Source organism: Muscardinus avellanarius (genome assembly GCF_963383645.1).
Source record: "Muscardinus avellanarius genome assembly, chromosome: 1".
Lineage (NCBI taxonomy): Eukaryota > Metazoa > Chordata > Mammalia > Rodentia > Gliridae > Muscardinus > Muscardinus avellanarius.
Genome location: NC_137786.1, coordinates 53,369,854 through 53,384,787, shown reverse-complemented (window position 1 = coordinate 53,384,787; position 14,934 = coordinate 53,369,854). Strand labels below are relative to the sequence as shown.

The 14,934-nt window shown below is 34.8% G+C and overlaps 1 protein-coding gene across 1 annotated transcript in view; it reads right to left on the bottom strand.

Annotated features, from left to right (window-relative positions):
* The window catches only part of RNF180 (ring finger protein 180), a gene marked incomplete at both ends in the record, with an annotated part of 184,951 nt that overhangs the window by 22,782 nt on the left and 147,235 nt on the right, over positions 1–14,934 (bottom strand). The window contains one exon of the mRNA XM_080695630.1: positions 6,120–6,245. Within this exon, the coding sequence (XP_080551756.1) occupies positions 6,120–6,245 (126 nt within the window). The remainder of the gene's footprint in view (positions 1–6,119; positions 6,246–14,934) is intronic.

The following is a 14,934-nucleotide window of genomic DNA, read 5'->3' as shown; positions in this document are numbered from 1 at the left end:
AAAACACTGGCAAAATAAAAACTCCACTGAAGAAAAAAATATTAGGAATACGTAAGAACTTTCTTAAAACCTAATAAATGGTACCTACCAAAACATAGCAACATTCATACTCAATGGTAAATATTAAAAGCATTTTAAATAGCAACAAATTAGATGGTATTTTCTATTTTTGCTCAAAATCAAAGAGAAGTTTCTGCTCAAAATGTCTAGCAAATGCATTAGATCAAAAGATGCAAAATAGTTTTACTTATGATTGTTTTCACTGAAATCCCCCAAAACAATTAAATAATTAGCCTTGGTTAGATAATTTAGTAAGGGTTATTAAATATGAGTTCAGTATCCTACATTCAATGACACTTTTATAAGATAACAGTAAATAATTTTACAAATGTAAAACTGTTGCATAACAAATTTTGGGGAGAAATATTTTCAAGTATTGGGTGCTTATTAGGGTTTTATTTAAAACACCCAATATTGGGTGTTTACTTGAAAAAAGACAGATGTAAACCCTCTGTAATGCAAAATAGGGGTAGATTCTAAATAAATACCTAACTGAAACTTAAAGCTATCATGTAAATAGAAAAAAATGTCACTGAAAATATTTGGCACATGGAAACAAAAATTTCTGAAGAAAAATTTAAAACACAAATGATAAAGCAAAATCAGATTTAATTACATCAAAGTTAAAAAATTTTCAAGTTGAAGAACACCAGGACAAACTATGATATACAGATGACATAATGAGATATCAAATTTGAAATGCCTAAAGTTGACAAGGAATTAATACCTAGAATATATAAGAAATTTGGATATCAAGGAGAGCATACACCTCCTTAGAAACATGAAAAAAGAGTTACAAAAAACTTATCCAGGTGGATGTGGTGGCGCATGCTTGTAATCCCAGTACTTGGGAGGTGGAGACAAGAGGATCACAGGTTTATGGCCAGCCACAGCTACTTAGTGAGGATGTCTGCAACTTAGTGAGATCTTGTTTCAAAATAAAGAATAAAAAAAACAGAACTGTGGGTATATCTTGGAGGTAGAATGCCCCTGGATTCTATCCTCAGTACCGCAAAATAAATAAAATACAATAAAATAAAAGAGGTATCCAAGAGGTTAAAATCCAATTGAAGGGATTTCAAAATATTAGAGATAAATTCAATCTAAAATACTTATGAAGTTTCCTAATTCCCATATCCTGCCAACACTTGCCATTTTTTCATACTTCTCATTTTTTCCAACTCTCACACATGGTTAGTAGATATCTAGACTGATCCCTGGGGAGAATCACTGGCATTCTTTAGACACGTGTATTGCTACTCTATGACCCAGACATTTGCTCCTGAATCATCAGAGATATCCACTTAGTCCATACTGGGATATTCAATAAAGTATTATTTGCAATGAAAGGGAGTTGGAAGTAGTCTGTAATTCAGTTATAGGACAGAAAAAATGTGGTAGATGCACACTGTGACAATGTTAGTGAGAAGCCATATATTAGAGATACATATAAAAGCCTAGTGCTTGGTGAGGCCTAATAGCTAAACCTAAAAAAAAAAGCCTAGCACTTGGTGAAAAAAATAAAAAAACAAAGAAATATGTAATATCTTTTTCATAAAATAAAAATATATGCACAGAAAATAATATACATTACATAAGAATCTAAAGGAAAGATACACATTGGTTTAACCCAATATAAAACAGTTCATTGTTAATGGACACCTATGTTGGTTTCACAAAAACATATAACAATTGTTATTCCAATAATATATAAGCATTTTTTCCCATATCCTCCTCAACATGTATTATTGTTTGCATTGTTGATGATTGTCATTCTAACTGGAGTAAGATGGAATCTCAGTGGAGTTTTGATTTGCATTTCCTTGATTACTAAGAATGTTGAACATTTTTAAAAATATATTTGTTGGCCAATTGTATTTCTTCTTTTGAGAATTATTTAGAGCAGTAGAAAGAGATTGGGGAAGAAAATAGGGGAGGAAAGGTGGCGGTTTGGGGAAGGAAAATAATGATATGTGCATATACGAGTATATCACCATAATGGCCAGTTGCAAGACAGCAATAAAATTGATAAAAATAAAATTATAAGAGCATCAAAGAAAATCTAAATAAATAAAGAGATAAACCACATTAATGGGTAGGAAGGTTTATTGTAAGATGTCATTTTCCCCAAAGTGATATATACATTTACTAAAACACCATTTCCCAAATCCAACACAATCTTTTATGTAATCTGAGGTGTTATTTCTGTAATTTATTTGAAAGGGCAAAAAAAAAAAAAAATGGCCAAGACACTCTTGAGGTAAAACAAGCTGGGAGAGAGATTTCAAGACTATAAAGCTTTAATATTTGAGAGAGTATAGTATTAGTATGGGAATAGACATAAGGGCCAATGAAACAAAAATGACTCTGAAATACACCTATTCAAATGGAAACTTAAATATGGCAGATTAGCACTTTATATCAATGGGGAAATGATAAATTATTTTCAATTAATGGTGATAGGAAAATTAAATAGCAAAATAACCTCAAAGAGGTTTTCTGCAATATAGCAAAAAACAAATCTACAAAACAATAACTATAACATAAATAAATTTCTAAGACTTTCAAAACTATTTGAAAAATATACAGAAAAATATTTTTGCAACCTTGGGAATAGAGAGGATGTTTTTTAAAGCAAAATGGTACATACTAGAAAGGTGATTAAGAAAATGAATTAGAAATCATTAGGCATGTCATAGGTAAAAACAAAACAGAACAAAACAAGACAAAACAAAACAAAAACAAACCAAATCAAAACACCACAGACAAATAGCTACATTCAAATAATGAATAGAAAAATAGTCACTAGAAAATATTTTTAAGACTCAAAATCTAACAAATGTATAATAGAAAAATATATAAAATTTGTAAATGGGAATTACACAGATGAGAAATCTTTATTGCAGATACACATGGGGAGGAAGTTATATTCAACTCCCATTAATAATCATAGTAATGAAAAATAAAACCATTTTATAGCAACTAATTTAATAAAATCTAAAAGACTGGAAATATCAAGTGTGGAAGATAAACCTGGTGAGAAAACAGAACAGATTATTTGAGGGAAACAGTTTGGGCTAGGTAATCAAGTGAAAAAAGATAAACTTTTCCTTTGACCTGGCAAGTTTCTATTGGCATTGATTAGAGAGGAATGCTTATGTTCCCAGACCCATGAAAATGTTTATAGAATACTGTTTATAATAATAAAAATTAGACGATCAATTGTTTATCCACAGGAGAATGGATACATTTTGGTACAGTCACATGATTGACTATAATAGAGCAGTAAAAATCAATGAATGTGGCTCTATTTACTGAACTGGATGGATTTGAGGAACCTAATACTGAGTGATAACGCAAATGCAAAATATGTATATTTGTTATGGTGCAAAATATTAGAAACAAGCAAAAGGAGGTAACACTGATTAAGTATACATATTTATTCCTGTATAAAGAAATGAAAAACAAGTTGGGGAAAGCCTGAGGTGAACAAAGGAGACTACAGAAGGTGCTTCAAGAACCCTGGTAATTGGGAAGTCCAGTTCCTGATTAAACTCCTGGGTGTGACTTTTCAGGCCTGACCATAGGCAATTACACAGAGTGGGCCCTGCAGGCCTCACAGCAGCAAGCTGCCCTCCCCACGCACAGGTGGTGTTCCGCCAGGTCTTTAGTCTCTGCAGGGAAGGCAGTCAAGGTCGAGGCAGTCAAGGTCGCAGCCTCTTTCACATATTTACATTTCTAGCCCCAGCACCTTTATTCCTGGGATCTTTATTTGAGGTTTTGGATGGAGCATCTTCTTCAGTTACCTCTGTGTAGGAGCCCTCCTTTCCAGGAGTGGAAAAGGACACCTTGAGGATACTTTTCCCCACTATAGTACTCCCCCTCGCACGGGTATTTTCCCACTCATATCTCTCTCCATTCCTCCCCCCTGACTCCAGGGTCCATGGGACTGCTGAATCCTTTAGTTTGTGGCTCCTGCACAAACTAACCCCCATATCTGCTTTGCTCCATCTGGCCCTGGGCCAGTGCACCATTCCATGGGGAAATGGAAAAGGGAAGTCTGCATTTCTTTTGGTTTTAGACTCTTATTCATGCCAATGCAGTAAGTATTAAAGACTTAATTATTTATTTTTTGGCTTGTTGATTTACCACTGCTACGTGGCAGCTTAGCTCTTGCCCAACTCAGTTGGGCACACAATAGTAAAATATTTCTGAGACCGAGTGATGTAATATAGCTACTTTGAACCTCCTCCATAAAAATGTGCACAAAATTTAATTTTAATTTGTCCTTTGCTCCTCATAGGACAAATAAGACAAAACCACATAGAAGCAACTGATGTAGGAGACAAAAAATAAACTGGTAAAAAGGAAATAGGAACAGGAAGGAAAAGTAAAATATAACTTGAATATAAGAACTGGGTGCTCAAGTGCCTCAATCTTTACTCCTAAAACCAGTTCTCTTTCCCAGGCCCGTCTCTCTCAAATTCCTGAAAAATCTGTAGATCACAGAGTTAACTGAAAGAAACTATAATTGCCCTGTGTACTTTTAACAAGACAGATAACAATATTTTGAGAAATCTATAATTTAGGACATTCTCCAGATTATCTGTCAATCAGCCTGAGGACCCTAAGGTTGACCAGACCATTGGACCACCATAAACTGCCACAGGAATACTGGACTGAGGTCATCCTCTCCTGCCTCCTCTATCATCCCTCACAAAAGTGCCCTATAAGAAAAGAGCCCTGCACTACTCATAAGGACTCTTCCTCCTGAGATGTCCCACATTCTCCCTTGAATGTATTTCCTACTTTCCTAAATAAATCTCTGTATTTCTAACTGGACCCACTAACCCTAAACTTTTGAGTTGAGGAGTAGATCTGTCACTCCCAACATACCATTCACATTATTGCATCAGTGTTACCTCAGAAAACAGAAAGACAAAGAAAACTGAGGCTATAATGAAGGAAAGGTGGTTCATTCTTTTAAGAAATTGGATGTTGCAGGGCGTGGTGGCGCACGTTTGTAATCCCCGCGCTTGGGAGGCAGAGACAGGAGGATGGCGCAGGTTCGAAGCCAATTTGAAGCCAGCCATGTGCACTGGCTTATGAGACCCTGTTTCCAAAATAAAAATGTAAAAATAGGGCTGGGAGTGTAGCCCGGATGTAGAAGGGCTTCCAGGAACCCCAGTACCACCAAAAAAAAAAAAAAAAAAAAAAAAAAAAAAAAAAAAATTGGATGTAGGGCAGAAGATAGGAACAAGGGAACCTTTCAAAGAGCATAAACCAAATTACATTTTTTTCTTTTTTGGTATGGAATCTTAGATAACAAACTTTTAGTTGCTAATCACTTTGTAATGTACATATAGAACATTCTTGAACTTTCTGCATTCAAACCACAGTGTAACATTATATTGGTCCTTAAACAATTTCCTTCAGACTTAAGAGATTTCATGCATCTGTTTGTTTTTTTTCCACAACCACACAGGTTCTGCATTTATCTGCTTTTGATTATTGTCATTACTGTATTTTTCTTTTTGGCCTTTTTGTGTAGAAGTTCTTCCTATTCTCTGAAAATCATGGTTTTCCTATCAGGATCCATAACGTCTAAAATTGTAAATACTAAAACTGCACAGTAATTCATGCTCTGGCAAAGCACACTTTTATAGAACATAAAATTATATTTTATTCCCATATTGTATGGCCATATGATAGAACATTCTCTAAGCTCAAAAAGGTATTGGCGATTACCTTGCCCTTATATTGGTAATTCTCTATATAGTATAATTAATTATAATTTATAATGTGCTTTCACATTAACTCACTTGATATTTACAAGTATATTAATCAAGAGGGGCAGATAAAATTATATTATATTCATATTTATACTTGTAGCTTTCAAAAGGAGACACTGAGCAAAACCCACACTTAAATTTATATATATAAAAATATATTATGACAATAAGACAGAAAACGAACAAGACAGGAAAAAGCCATACAAACAGACAGACAAATAACAAAGTTTCCAGATTTGTTTTTCCTTTTGGTATTAGTTTTCTTACCTCCAAAGAGATGGAATGCTTTTCTGCAGCTTGGTAGGGGCCATTTTGCAGAGCTGGATTTCTGAAAGCTTTGTTTTATTTTCAAATATTCTTTACTAAAGAATGTTTTTGTGGCATTGTTCAGTTCTGGAGTAAAACAAAAGAAAAAAAGTATTTTAAACATTAAGTAAGATGGCAAAAACGTGACAGACAATTGCTGCTGTATTTTGACAATAAATTCAAATCCCTTTAAGTGCAGGAAGACAAAAGTGGATTCAATGTTTTTATCTTACGCAAACATAACTCACCCAAACTGACATTTGATGCAGCTTTGATATGCCTACATATATTTGCTGATGAGTTTTGAAGTCAGGAACTAATCCCAGTATGGAGCAGACAAGGAAGAGTAAGACATAGGTCCTGCTCTCAAGAAAAATGCAGACTCAAAGAGGGAAATAAATAGGTAAACAAAAAAGAGAAATTGTGTGTTAAGGGTGTAGCAATAAAATAACTACAGTGCAACTAGGGCTCAGGAGTGATAGCGAAAAGAAAAACTATTAGAGCTTTTTATTTTATAATTTATTTCCTTCTATGTGTGATGGATTGAGCGTCTACCAAGTCTAATTGCTCAGCAGAGTCTAAGATCAACTGCTGCAGATTTGAGTTTTAAAAATCCAACAATAAGTTTTTAATTCTGCAGAAGCCTGGCTAATTTTAAAAGTAAATACTCATTTGATGTACAAAGAGGCCAGTGAGAGATCACACATAACTTCCTTTCAAATAGTAAAGAAACTGTATAATGTACAGTAAAGAAGCCATGGAAATGAAGCCATGACCGGTGTCAGACTGCTCAGCGGCCAGTGGGAGGTGAACAAGGCTTCACGTCAGTATGCCTGGTAGCACTGCCTCAGGTTTCTTCCGACCTCGGGACTTGAGATTCAGCTCAAGCTAATTCATTACATTTTTTCTCATTTTCTTAATCACTGCCGTGATTAGGCAGTGGAGTGATTCTTAACCTGAGAAATTCAAAGGGTAAACTGATTCATAAGGTTCACATTTAACAGGAATAATGTAAAAAGTAAACTGCTCTAGACAAATGAGGTGATATATCAGAACTGCAACTCCAACTCCTTTGAGAATTCTACACCCATAAAACAGTAATTCAAGAAAATCAATTAGAAGGGCGTGGTAATGCATGCCTGTAATCCCAGTACTTGGGAGGCTGAGACAAGAGGATCACAGGTGTGAAGCCAGCCTCATCAAATTAGTGAGACCTTGTTTTCAAATAAAAAATAAAATAGGGCTGTCCACAGCACCACAAAAAGAAAAAAAAAACGAATATGTTAGAAAACGGGCATTTTCATAGTGTACGTACTCATTATATGAGATTTTTAATGGTTACTGCATTTTTATTCTACATATGTTTAAGAGTTAAATCATTTCAGGTTGGACATTCTCACACTGGTTTCTATTAGCTGTCTTAGGCTATTTAGCTCACTGCTTATGAAGCCCCTTAGTTCAAGTTGGTCCTGGTACCATCACATGGCTAAAAGAATTAATCAGTGCCATTTATGTCAATGAAAAGAATGAAGAAGCTATCGAATCACTTATAATACATTCTTTTACAGTCACAATGGTCTTCTTGCAGGAGACCACCGTTCTTAAGGAACGGTGACTGCAATTTGGGAAAATTTCTGAGAAATAAGAAAAATCCCATAAGTGATATTGTGTTAACAACTAACTATGGAAAATTAAGTCACAACTTCCTGAATGTCCTTACAAATGAGATCAATGTTGTGAGTCCATGGTGATTTCATGTTAGCAGTAATCTTGGGTGAAGAGTTTACAACTCGAAAATTCTTATCATTCCTCCTCTTCCCTTCATTCTTCTCTCTGTCCTCCTCCTGGAAAGCTGGTAGACATGGTCTAAAATGCTGATGCAATAACCAGAGAATGCCACTGCACAACCCATTTTTATACTGAAAACTTATTTAGAAATACAACTGAATTGAGTCATCCAATACCTGCAGTTTTGTAAATGGCCACAAACATTTTTTAGGGAGTAGATAAGAGAAGTAAAAGCAAAAATGATGTATTTGATATTTTTTTTCCTGATTTCAAGGAACTGTTATACGGTGTCGTGTGTGTGTGTGTGTGTGTGTGTGTGTGTGTGTGTGTGTGTTCCAATAATACCTCTTTACAAACAGGTTGTTAGAGGTAATACTATTCTAACCCCTAAGAAAAGGTAAAAGGAAACCAGGCATTCAAAGGAATCACCAGTTTTTTAAATCTAAGTTTTTATTGGTGTATTATAATTATACACAACAGTGTGATTCACTGTGACACATCTGTACATACACATAACAATTTGGTCAGTTTCATTCCTTCCTACTTCCTCTTTCCTTTCCTTCTGCCTCCCTCTACTGGTATCCTTTCTATTTTCATGAATACCCACCCTTCTTTCCCTTTTTTTCTCTTTAGCTTATACACATGAGGTAAAACATATGACCTTTGACTTCTTGAGTCTGGCCCATTTTACTTAGTGATTTCAGGTCCTATGCATTTTCTTTCAGATGACATGATCTCATTCTTCTTCATGGCTAAATAAAACTCTATTATACAATGTATTTTTAAACTCACATATTAAGTCAAAGCAGGAAAAGATTAGGAAATATCTCTATAATACCTAAGAAAACTATGATCAGATAAATTATTTATTAAAAATTTCAAGGTGTGGCAGAGGGGGTGCCATTCCTGCTGTATGACAGGGTTGAAGCTGGAAGAGAATTCTGCAGGGCTGGAAGATTGGCAAAACTGAAGCCATTATCCCTCTTAATTTTAGCTATAATAATGATAATATTAATGATTCTTTGGGGAATTTGAAAATTGCTTTGAATGGGGATTGCTGTTTTGTGATAACTCGGGAAATTGGTGTGAAAATACTGGAAAATGTCCTAAGATTTGTGCTGGGAATAGCACTAAGAAGAATATGACTATGGGAAATTTTTCAAGAAGCTACTTAGAAAAGAGCTCTTTGCTCCTCTGCTTACAACACCTACCTTACTTAAGGTTTTAACCATGAAAGGGAAAGTTAACCTTGGGCAAATTATACCCACTGTGCAATGCTCTCTGTATTTTGTTTATAAGTTAGAGCGTCAACTGTGGTATCCCTATATATACAACTGTATGCCTATAACAATCTAATTAGACTCAGACAATTCTGGATAATTTATTATATCTGAATGAAAGAACTTTAGAGAAGAAAGACTCCAGGAGCCTCTGTTTCACCATGTTTGGGCCAATTCAAAACTGGATCCTAATGCTTTTTGACCTTCCCCATGTCATTGAACTTCCTTTTGTACTTATTTTCTGGATTTTTCACCAGCTTTGTTAATGACATTTTGCTGATTTTCCTAGTAATGCTACAGAGATGAAGTCAATGTAATTCCTGTGCATAGTGCATTGTATTTTTAATATACTTTTATTGTTGTACTGTAATTATACATCCTAACGAGGTTCATAGGGAACTATAGTAATTGGTGATTTCAAAATGCTTAAAAATCACTTAAGGTGCTTGTTAAGAGGACGTTCGAGGACCTTACCCAGACGTGCTGAAGCAGAATTGCTATGTATGTGACCGAGGAGCCGTGCTTTCTAACGAGCTCCTTGAGTGACTCTGATGCTAGATTTGATAGTCAATGGATGAAATGATCTTAATATTATTTAAATTTATTCAAATATTTTAAGCCTTATCTTTCTCCTGCATAAAACTGTAATAACCTTACCCAAGGATGTTCTTCTTATAGATCTGTGTTGCCCCATTTTGGTGGCATTTGAGCTTAGGAATGCAAAATTTAGCAACAAATAGAATATTCAACACTACATTTTCTAAAATAACTGGGAAAAAACGCTAAGGAAAATCTCAATGCGGTGTATAAGGTGATGCAAATCACCTCTATCTCCCTTTCAGCAAATGCTATCTACTAGGGAGTAGTTTTTCTTTTATTTTTTTGGTATGGAAGATTGAACTCAGGGGTGACAAGTTACATGCTTACAGGTCTCAAACTCACAATCGTCCTCCAAATCCCTCCTTGGATTAAAGGCATGTACCACTGCACCTAGCTAAGTAGATATTTCTTATTAACATATGTTATATACTATGCTTATTAGATATAATCAATATTTATTTATTTATTTACTTATTTATTTATTTATTGGTGGTACCTGGGTTTCTGGAAGCCCTTCTACCTCCGGGCTACACTCCCAGACCTATTTTATATTTTTATTTGGAAACAGGGTCTCCTAAGCCAGCGCGTGCAGCTGGCTTCGAACCTGCGCGATCCTCCTGTCTCTGCCTCCCAAGCGTGGGGATTATAAGTGTGCACCACCACGCCCGGCTATTTATTTATTTAATTATTTTGTGGTACTGGGGTTCCTGGAAACCCTTCTACCTCCTGGCTATACTCGCAGACCTATTTTATACTTTTATTTGGAAACAGGGTCTCTTAAGCCAGCAAGGCTGGCTTCGAACCTGCAAGATCCTCCTGTCTCCGCTTCCCAAGCGCGGGGATTACAAGCCTGTGCCACCATGCTCGGTGCCATAATCAATATTTAATATTGTCAAATATGCTAAAAAACATAAAAGGGTTATTATCCTGGACCTCTCCGAAGTCCATTCAGGTGGTACATTTAGTCCAAAGAAGTGGCTGTAGCAATGGAAACGGAAGCACCTTTGTGTGATGCCATCATCAAAAAAGTGAATCAGTGTCAGGGTAAAGAATTCCAGTCTTCCTGATGTGGCTGGTGGCAAAAGCCAACCACCAACTACATATGATCAGAATGTGCATTACTGCAGGGTATATTATTATGGGGTTTTAAGGTATAGTATCATTAACAATAAGAAAGGGACAGCTACATTGATATTAATAGATTTTAAACTACAGATTGCACCTATATAGTACACAAGTTTGATTTCAGCTTTATGATTAAAATTGTGGCAACTTTGTATTTAAACAGTTCATACAATTAACATTATAATTATATAAGCATTTTTTATAGTGAAGCAAATATTTATTAAAATACTTTCGAGCATTATTCTAAATGAAGAAATTAAAGCTAATTAGTAAGCATAGTACCTGAATTAAATCCTATCTAGTAAAAGGGCAATGCCAAAATTAGAAGGTGAATGCTTGAATAAGGTTAATTCTGGGAACCTTAGAGTCTAATTCAGAAAGGGAATATGCTAAAATCATTATAAATGTAAGGCACAGTCATTTAAGTTAATCTAATGGTATTGTGTTCTAACTTAAAAGGCTGGAAGATGTGTGTACAGCTGTCTCATTTAGATTATAAAAGGTCTCATATACCCATTTAAATTATATTATTATGAAACCTTTTTTCATAATTCCCTTCTCAGTACTATGTTGTTTGATATATAATTTTTAATTTTTCCAGAGATGAAAAGTACAAAAAGAAATATCACACAAGAGGCAATTGTAACATATCATCATCATCATCATCATAATAATAATAATGCTACTTCTCCAAGAGATGTAATTATATATTGAGGAGGGGCCCTTTCCTTGAGTGGAGATCCAACTCTCCCATGTTTCAATAGGTGCTGTATGTGCTTGTTCACAGGTATTATTTGGTTACAAGAGATTAATACATAGCCAAGGCCATTTGCAAGGAAAAGACAAAACTGGGGCACAGAATCTCAGTGAGTGGGAATTTGTGTAAAAAGGAAGACTTAAAAAATGTAATCAGCTGATGCTAAATCCTCATTATCTAATGTAGCTTTTGGCTTATTAATATGAAATGATCTTTAGGACTTCTGGATTGGCTTCATCTCACTCATTCCTTAATATGTTGATTTTACTATTTCCTAGGGTACATAATCTTGCATCAATTTCTTTGTTGAACAAAGAAAGATGAGTTATGATGCTGTGTCAAGGACATCAGAGATCCTTCCTTTACATAAAGATGGAGAAGTATTAATGTATTTGCAGTGGGAATCCATTTTGCTGTACAGCAATGAAAATCCACAAACTGCCTCAAAGCTATTTTCAGGACTTTAAGGACAATGCTTACTTTGTACCTCTGCAAGAAGGGCAAAAAAGTCACACTTGGAAAGATCCTAACAGTATTTCTGGTTAAATTTATTTTGCACCCATGTAAGGCACTCAGAAATGCTTCAAATGAACAATATGAGTTAGAGAAAATTTGGAGCTACTGTTATAATTTATATACAACAGAAAACTACCAGTTTGAATTATAGAAAAGCAGAATGCAAATCAGAAGTGTTTAAGTTGCAGGGCCAGTTCTTGAAACCGGGCAGGACCTCTTTATGAGGAAGGTAAAAAGGTCCATCTGTAAATTCATGTCCTGAGGGATTTGGGGCAAGAGGAAATTTGCATGCTGTGAAAGGAAATGCTCACAAGGAATATCTCATCCAGTGCGGACAAATACATATCTATGCATGCTCTGAAAATAAATTTGAATCTGATTTTTATACCTTTTCCTAGTGAACTATTTAAAGTTAAAATGTAGTTTGGGAAGTCCTTTTCTACAGATGAATGTTTAGCCTAATAACAGATGCATATAAAATAATCCCAGGACTTGGTGGGCTGAGACAGAAGGATTGCGGGTTCATGGCCAGCCTCAATAACTTAGACTCCATTTCCAAGTACAAAGTAAAATAGGGCTGGGGGTATAGTTCAGAGGTAGAATGCTCCGGATTCATTCCACTGTAACACACACACACACACACACACACACACACACACAATAAAAGGTCAAAAATAATTTAAACAGTATAGAGAGCAATTTATGCTTAGGAAACATTTAATATTTAGAAGTTTCTATTTTAGAAGTGATAGATATAAAACTTATAAATTTTAGTGCAAAAATTCCAGGTAAGATAGGTAATCATAATATAGTTTTGTATCAGTATAAAAATTTGCCACAATCATTTTTAACCCTTTGGCTCAGGACAAAGCCTTTTATAGGCTCAATTATTTATCCAAACTTTGCCTCAGGCCTAGTGTTTACTTTGTACTTACAGATGTCCTTTAGGGATTTTAGAACATTGAAAAATTTCCAGCAAATGTTTCATTCCCAAAATAACTGTCTTGCTCAATGTGAAAGGGATAATAGGGCCAAAAAGAAATATATCAAGCTAAGTCCAGTTCAACCATAATGTACTAAGCTCCTACTATAATACAAAGTACTAAGTATTTCATACTGTTGTGATATTTGTTATTATTTTGTTTGTAAAGTTACACTTCAGGATTTAGGAAAAAGCTTTTGAAAGCTCTGGATAGGGTTATTCTAGTGGCTCCTCAGAAGGGAATCCACACTTGGCTTCCTTTCTCTGGGGGGATGGCCCTAGCATTGCAGAGTATCCTCATCCCTGCAGTGTGGATTCAATGGGGGAAGTACCCTTCAGTGACTGTGAAAGTCAAACACCCCTGGTGAAACGCCACAGGCCTCTTTAATGCTAAAACCCCAGGCGATTTAAGGATCATGCCCTTACTTAGTTTAGGACTCCTGTGGACAAGGTAGAAAGTTAGCTATTTCTTTTTCCTTTTTCCAATAGAAATCCCCAAAGGCTAATCCTATCAAAATCAGTTAACCATAGATATGCAGGTTTCTTTCTGGACCCCATCCCCTCTTTGGAGACTGTTTGGTGGTTGTATACTTTTTTATTTGTTTAGTGACTTTTATAGACTGGTTTAATGAACTCCACTGACCTCTGCTTTATTCTTAAGCAAACCACACACCACAACAAATGGATTAGACAAGGACAAAACACAACCTAAATTAAACCGAGGTAAAGAGAATGTTTATAAAATTTCGTAGTGGATAAAACCTTTTAATATCTAACATTAAATTGAAAATAATAAAGGCTAAAATGAGACTACATAAAAAATAGAAGTTTTACTCATTCATAAAATATCCCAAACAAAATTAAAGTACAAATGACAAAAAGGAAAAATTATTTTAAATACATGACAAAAAGTTGATGCTAACTATAAAAAGTCCTCACAGGGTTTTAAAAGGAAATTACAAAGACAATAAGCCTTAATCTACTGCTACTTAGAATAATTTGAGAGTGTAATCTGGCAACAAATAGCTTTAAAAGCACATATGCTTTAACTACAATTTCTACTTCTGGAAATTCATCTAAAGAAAATATTCTATGTGTTCAAATACTTATCCACATACATCAGCAAATAAATCTGTAAATAACTAAGAATCTAAATATTCCATAAGAATAGATTGGTTAAATAGAGCATGATATAATCATAAGGGCTTTGAATTAAATAACTGAAGCAAAGTAAAGGCTACATGTAAAATAATGTGATTTTTTAAACAACAAAAGTTTAAATACATGAGTATAAAATGCTCTAGTAGGAAACTCATTAATGTTATCTTTAAATGGCATGAATGATTTTGACTTTATAATTTTAAAGTTATGTTTACAAGAATATGGGACCATTTTTCTAGGTGGCTAGTACCAATGTTGCTTTTCCTAATTTATACTCTGTTATTTCCTCAGCTTTTTTTCCCCCTCAGAATGGTTTAAAGACAGCCTACTCCATCTCTCAAGGGTCTAAAGGAGAATTACAGAAAAATTCCTAAGCAAAAGCAGCAAAAATCAGACAGTTGAGAAATTGGTTTTATGGATCATGATCTGTATCTATTTTATTTTTCCTTAGGAACTCTGTACATTAAAACTAAATACTTTGTCTAGTAGTTAAATAGAGGGCCACATGGCTCATACCATCTGTTCTCACCCAGTCTTTATACACCATTCTAATTCACAATTCTCTTG